Source organism: Orussus abietinus, unplaced genomic scaffold, assembly GCF_000612105.2.
Source record: "Orussus abietinus isolate OABI.00-Male unplaced genomic scaffold, Oabi_2.0 scaffold49, whole genome shotgun sequence".
Taxonomy (NCBI): domain Eukaryota; kingdom Metazoa; phylum Arthropoda; class Insecta; order Hymenoptera; family Orussidae; genus Orussus; species Orussus abietinus.
In genome coordinates, this window is record NW_019394595.1 from 742442 (window position 1) to 749110 (window position 6669).

Sequence of the window (6669 nt, forward strand, 5' to 3'; positions counted from 1 at the left end):
TTAATGTAAACCGCAGGGAAAATGTAACGAAACGAGTTCTAAAAATGAGGGGGAGACGAGCGTATTCCCCGTGACTTGCGTGCTCTCTCTCCGAACGATAATCTCCAGAAAAGGAGTCCAAGTCCGTATTTCTTTGGGAGTGCCCGGGCACTCCCGGGGTCGCTCCATCGGGGACGTGGAACGAAAGTAGACCGAGTAGACGGTAACGTGGCGTGAGATCCTCGACGACACCTCGGCGTGTCCCCGGCGCGTCCCCGGCGCGTCCCCGGCGCGTCCCCGGCGCAACTGTTTTGAGAACCTCCACGTCGACAATGGCGAAATCTGTTAATGCCCCGCGACTACAATGTACTCGCTCCAGCGTGAGCGCCTCGAATACCTTTTAGTGGCGCTAATCCAAATTTGACCCTTCGGTCGCGTATAAAGGGATCGGTGTCCCGGAATGATCGGGAAATGTCTCAAAACTGATTTTTGCCGCGATACCCGTGTCCCTTTGTGTCTGGAGTGTTCCACGCCGTATGTCGCTGGCTCGTTCCCAGTCCGTTCTTTCAGCGAATAGACGCTGGATCCGATGCGACCAAGATATTACCGATTTTAGTACTTCAAGAGCACGCCAATTCGAGCTATTTGTTTTTGAATTCGTCCTCTTTGTCTTCTTAATTATTGCCGTTAGGGAGTCAACCTTTTACCGTACGAACGGATCGATGCGAGTTTGACCATTACGATTCCCTATCGCTTGACGTTAGGTAGGAACCATTCTATTTCGGAAACTGAAGAGTAAAATATGCGTCTCGCTCGTGACGCATCGTTTCGCCAAAGACTCGGCGTTCGGGTCTCATTCGGTACTTCGTCCTTGGTCATTCGGAAACGGGGAACTACCGATGGCGAAAGTCGTACGGGAAGAAAGAAAAAAAGGAAGAATTAGAAAGTGCCGGAAGCGACTAATCCCGCCGGCGCGATTTTAATCCTAAAATGACTGGCATTTTATTTCAATTCCGTCGCATTTAAAGCATCTAAACGAGTTTACTCGCAATATCATTGCTTGGCAGTGCCGGGAAGTACCGGGTCTAATAAATTTACGAGGTAAAAAGGTTAAGCCGCGTTATCCCTGTTCTTTATATTTCCGCGAGCAACGCGACTACCCCACGGCCAGACCCGGACCTCCGCCTTCCATCCACCCCGGACGGAAGATGGCGAGGGTGACTGGGAAATTCGTTTATTTTCTCATCATTTCAACGTGGCATCTTGTCCGTAGTCTTTTCTCATCCTCGAGCGCGAAAGAAAATTGCTTCTCGTCATAAGCGGAATATCGCCCTGATGAGCCGGGAATGCCAACCAGTGCCGGGGCGCCACGGGAATATTCAATTGGCTCCGCCATTATTATCGCTCTATTATCCGCTCTAATATCCACTCGCGATCCATTCGACGATCCATCCAGAGGTCCCCATAAAGGACGATTTCAAAACGCGTCGTAACCTCGAGGACTCGTCGATCGCGAGCGGAGGCGAATTGGATCGCTGGCCCCCTCGTCTTTCGGTCCGCGGGGAAAGAAACCGACATCACCACCTCGTAATCCGGTCCTGCATCCGGCGGCGGTGCCGGTCAAAGCCAAGGAGCGTAAAGGGGTACGCTTCTGGTGGCGGTAAACCAGCGCGCGTGCCGGTAATCGTCGGCGGGTCGGGGGCGGCGAGAGAGAAAAGCCCTGGAAAGCGCGCACTTAGCGCGTGCACGCGAGCATCGGCCAAGAATTTGATCCGTGTCTCCGCGGCGCGCGAGTGGACCCTGAATAATTCACGAGGCGATCCCGATAGGCATCGGCTTTTAATGCAATGGACGCGGCAGCCTGCCAGCGGCGGCCATGTTACGATAAAGAAATCAACATGGCCGACCCGCCCCTACCTCGCGAGGATCCGCCGCTCGCTTTCGATTTCACCCTCGAGCTCGTTACCCTCTCGATGCCGAAGAAGGGTGGATCTTCGACCCCTGCCTCTGCCCCTGCGTTCCTTACGAGCTGGCTCAGGGGTGGCCCGCCCCGCCCAGACGTTTTGCCCTCAGCCACTTTTCTCACTTCGGGATCGACCACCCCGCGCCCTCGGGGGGAACTCGATTCCGGGGCTCCTTTCTTCTTCTCGCCTGGCCAGCCCCCGGACGCGCCGGACGCGCCGGACGCGCCGGACGCGATATATGCCGACAAACTCCGAACGACCGCGACGCCTCGATTGAATTTCGGTCACGACCCCATTCGTTCGTTTTTACATTACGAACGAGTGGACCCGTCCGAATGAAGCAACGGCTTTATTTCTCAAGCATTTGCCAAAGTAATCATGATCTTTTCATATTCCGACGCCGAGAAGTTTCCTTTCGATAATGCGTAAGCGTTAATCAAACGATCGTATCGCCAGCGATTGACGGTTCGAAATTTACGACCACGATTGGTTATGGAATGGTCAAATGTCTTTCATTACGGAATCGTTTTTTGAATGTAAACTATTACCCGTGGCATGCCGAAGAACGGTTAAGCGTCTTCTGGGGTAACGAGCATATTAATGCGTCGGTAGGTACGTTTAACTGGAATGCCTTTCCGGACCGCGCGGGAATCGCCGTGCTTTTTGTCGCGGCGGTCGCTAATGGAAGTTTTTTAGCGCGTTTCCAAAGAGCGAGACAATCGGTAGCCGACTACGACGTTGGAGAAGTTAAAACTACTAATTAGTGCAGAGGGAAGATTTTGCCAGCGAGATAGGTGGTTAGCCGCGTATTAGGATAATGCCGGTCCGCTCTTAAGGTTCCACCGCATTATAATGGCCGACGATTACGGCGTGCCCACCGAGCTTCGAGCGAGAAAAAGTTTTACGAGGTGATGGAGACGCGTAGTACCTATAATGCCACCTACTTTACCAACACGGTATACGTCGACGTCCGTACACGGTCTTTACTTCCGTCCCGTAATTTACTGACGAACCGTACTGACACTGCTGTAAAATACCAGGGCATTTTTCGAGACGCGTGTTTCCTAAAGTATAGCGACAACCGGTTTTACCATGCGATGACATAATTAGTGCCCTCTGAGGAAAAAAAGCTCGGTTAAATTAACCATTCGTGAACAATTTTTTATCGCCAAAAAAGAATTATGACTTAAACGTAATAGATCTTGTGTAATAGTTAATAGTGTGCGCTTTTTTGAAACGAAACCATCAAGATTGAAAAATTTTGCTGACACGCTTTCATCGTTACTTTTATAATCAGGCAAAATTGCACGGCAGTTTCCTACACAATATTTTGAGGATCCATGTGTCCTCATATTACTCGCGTTTATTTGCAACCGGACTCGTTACGAAAGACAGATGCGTTTCACCCGATACATATCGACCGATTATTGCTGTCCATTCGGTCGTCAGCAGAGCTTTCGAGCTTAGTTCCGTTCTCTGTGCTCCTTTCCTCCTTCTCGTTGCTTAAACTGATAATAACTAAAATGGTTCACGTTTGTTACAGGTATGGTTCCAAAACAGACGCGCCAAGTGGCGACGGCAAGAGAAAATGGAGGCAGCGAGACTTAATCTAACCGATTACCGTCACGCTGCTACTATAAGGTATTGCTTCCTCCGAGTCATGTTATACCATTTAAGATTAGGGATGAACCAATACCATCCAAGTATCGATACTTATTTCTTGCATCGAAAATGAGCAGGAACTTGCAGCTATCGACGCTCGTCCGATCGTAAAGTGACTTTGACGAACAAATCGAAGACTACGGAAGTAGATTCAGGCATTTCACCGCGAACTAGCAATTTGGCCGCGAATTCTTAAATCGTGAAAATACGACATTTGAACCATTCGGGCCCGACGAGTGTATGCACACGCATCGTGTTAAGGAACCGCAGTCTTCTAACAACGAGTACATTATTCTTTTGTTCTATCCTGCAGAAATTTTGGAGGATCTCCTTTGGGCTTGCCCGGGGACCCTTGGTTGACAAATCCCGGAATGTTGAGTGCTCTTCCTGGATTTTTGGCGGCCCCTCATACCGGATATCCGAGTTACCTGACGCCCTCTAGGAGGTTGCCCTCTCCCCCAAGTGCTGCTGCGGTAACAAATGCAGTTCCAGGTAAGCACGGCGGCATTACACTTTGCTAGGTATAATAAGTACCGAGTGGCAACGATACGTAATTAAAGGACCAACTATATTGCGATTCGCCCTGCTGTTTACTCGTAAGCGCTTGGACGTCACGAGCCGTTACACTAGCGTTCTTTTACCATTCCTCGTAGATACCATAACATGGAAAACAGCAGTCAACGAATTAGCTTACGAGATAACAGATTTTAAAGCAAACAACGCCAAGTTCAAATGACGTTATTGGGAAAAATTACTAATGTTCGCATCGCTCGAATAATGAACATAAAACGATACGTCTATGCCCCTCTTCATCGGTTTGCACTCAACTGGAACAAACCTCTTCTTTTTTTAAACCCAGAAGTATCGAAGAAAGGTGTCAAATGGCGTAATAAAGCCTAACCAAGCACTTCCACTTATTTCACAGATACAGCGGTGGAGTTACAAGGTGGAATTGTAATTTCTTTCAAAAGTGGAACTACAAGATTTCGTTTAATTCATTGGATCTCCTCCCTAATTTGTGTGTAATTACATAAATGGTATAAAATGTATTCACCTAAAGAGTTCAATGGGCATACTTAACAAAATATTTCTTTTCTTTTATACACGATAACGTATGTTTTAATCGAGAAGAAATTCTTGGTTCTAATGTAGACTGTACTCAGTTTAATTTTAAAACATTCGCGCACTGTAGTCAGATATCTTTGTACGTAGGATACATGGATGATATAGTTTGTTTAAAAATAATTCTAGTATCGTCTACAAAGAGAAAATGGAGACCTGCAAAATTGAGTCATGTTGAGCTATTTCAACGTCTCCCTACCGTTTGTTAGAAGAACACGTACTATTAATAGAAAAATGATGTTCCATTTGATAATATTAGTAAGTTGTCCCGTGTACACGATATTTCCCTAAATTGCTGATATTTTCTAATCGTTTAGGTTTTGAATCGATTTGTAACATTTTCTTCCCGTTTGGTTATAGGATCGTTTGGTGGGGGTATGACCAATATAGGTGACGGTGGTGGGGGTCACGTTCCACCACCTCCCAGCCCACCAGGGCACGACCCGCGAACTTCCAGCATCCAAGAATTGAGGATGAGAGCCAAACAATACGTGGAAAACATCAAGGGTCTGCAGATGGTTTGAAGCTTGTCTTTCCAACCTCTAAAATCGGTACTGTCAATGGAATTATGTGGAACAGTGTCAAAGTTCCTGTTCGTCCGAGAGAGTGGCATTTACGGTGTGATAGCTACCTAGTGAACGAGGTAAAGAAAGTGTGCCGAAGTCACATGCCCACGATAAAAAAAGAGATCGAAAGTCGACCTCTCTTTCTTTCTTTCTCCGTCTATCAATCTCTTTCCCTATCTCTGTCCCTCTCTGTCTTTCTCTCTCCCTCCCTCTCTTAACTGAAACAACTGTTTAATCTTGACATTTACGGAGTGACTGGTGTACCATGACGAAAATTCAACAGTATTTTCTGAAATGACTCAGTTGTCTGGTGGTCAGAAAAGTATCCACCAGTTGTTGGCGTCCATTCGAAGCTATTGGTTGGACCACTCGTACGCGATGTATCGATAAAGTTTCGCGATAAGAACAATGAAATTAGCACTAATGTCCTTTGTTCATGATTTCTGCATATAGATCTTGGGTTAAAGAATGTCCCAACATAGGTCATAAAGTTGTGTCAACGACGCTGGTCTTACGAAATTGAGTTAAATTCCAGTTGATTATGTTAGCTGGCACAATGTCATTGGTTCCGTCGTCTGCGAATTATTTTCTGCCAAATGTACAGAGAAAATATCTGACTTGAAAGTAGGAAAACGCGGAACGATCATAAAGTGATTTTATGAAATTATAGTCCTAATCTTGAAATAAAAGATATTTTAATTGTGACGTGTAGGTACTCTGTAAGAACCCGCCAGTGAAGGAAATATTTTAGTAAGAAATTGTGCCGTAATACAATTTATTCGTTTAATCACACAATTCATAGACAATGAGACGTTCAATTCCGTTTGCTTGCTTACAAACTGTAGACTGCGTGTCTTTAAGGTAGTTCTCGAGACCTCTGACTCTAAGAAAATAATGAAGGATCGATAGTTCAATTGCTTTAACATGCGTTAAACACAGGAAAATAATATGATCGGTATTTCCAACTTGCCGGAGAATTAATAAAAATGAAACAACTTCGTGAACGTATAATAAATGAAAAATGGGTATATCGCCCCGACATCGGGTGAAGATAGGGTCTTGGATCAATCAGCAGTGAGAATGGTGTCTAAGCCCGATGTCGGCATTTCTTATCTAGGGCGTTTGTGCGGTTAAGTGAGGTGCAATATCGAATGAAAAGTGAAAATCTCCTCAATAATGTCAAGGTAATGATATCGTATAAGATACGGATGAGATATCGAACGAGTTTTATCGTGATCGTTAGAAGTGCACGAGGTAAAGGAAAATAATTCATTATTGGAAATCCGAGGTGACGGATGGACTTCCAACATTTACTAAAGAAGCTTTGCAAAAATAAGGACGACTATGTTTGCGAAGCTACGGATCCCTGAGAGCAA

At 46.0% G+C, this 6669-nt stretch overlaps 1 protein-coding gene across 1 annotated transcript in view; it reads left to right on the forward strand.

The window, feature by feature from the left end:
• Positions 1-6359, forward strand: part of LOC105700670 (retinal homeobox protein Rx1) — a 32918-nt gene extending 26559 nt beyond the window's left edge. The window contains exons 3-5 of the mRNA XM_012426732.2: positions 3487-3584; positions 3919-4097; positions 5088-6359. Coding sequence (XP_012282155.1) covers positions 3487-3584; positions 3919-4097; positions 5088-5251 — 441 coding nt within the window. The 3' untranslated portion in view covers positions 5252-6359. The remainder of the gene's footprint in view (positions 1-3486; positions 3585-3918; positions 4098-5087) is intronic.
• Positions 6360-6669: the final 310 nt, after the last annotated feature.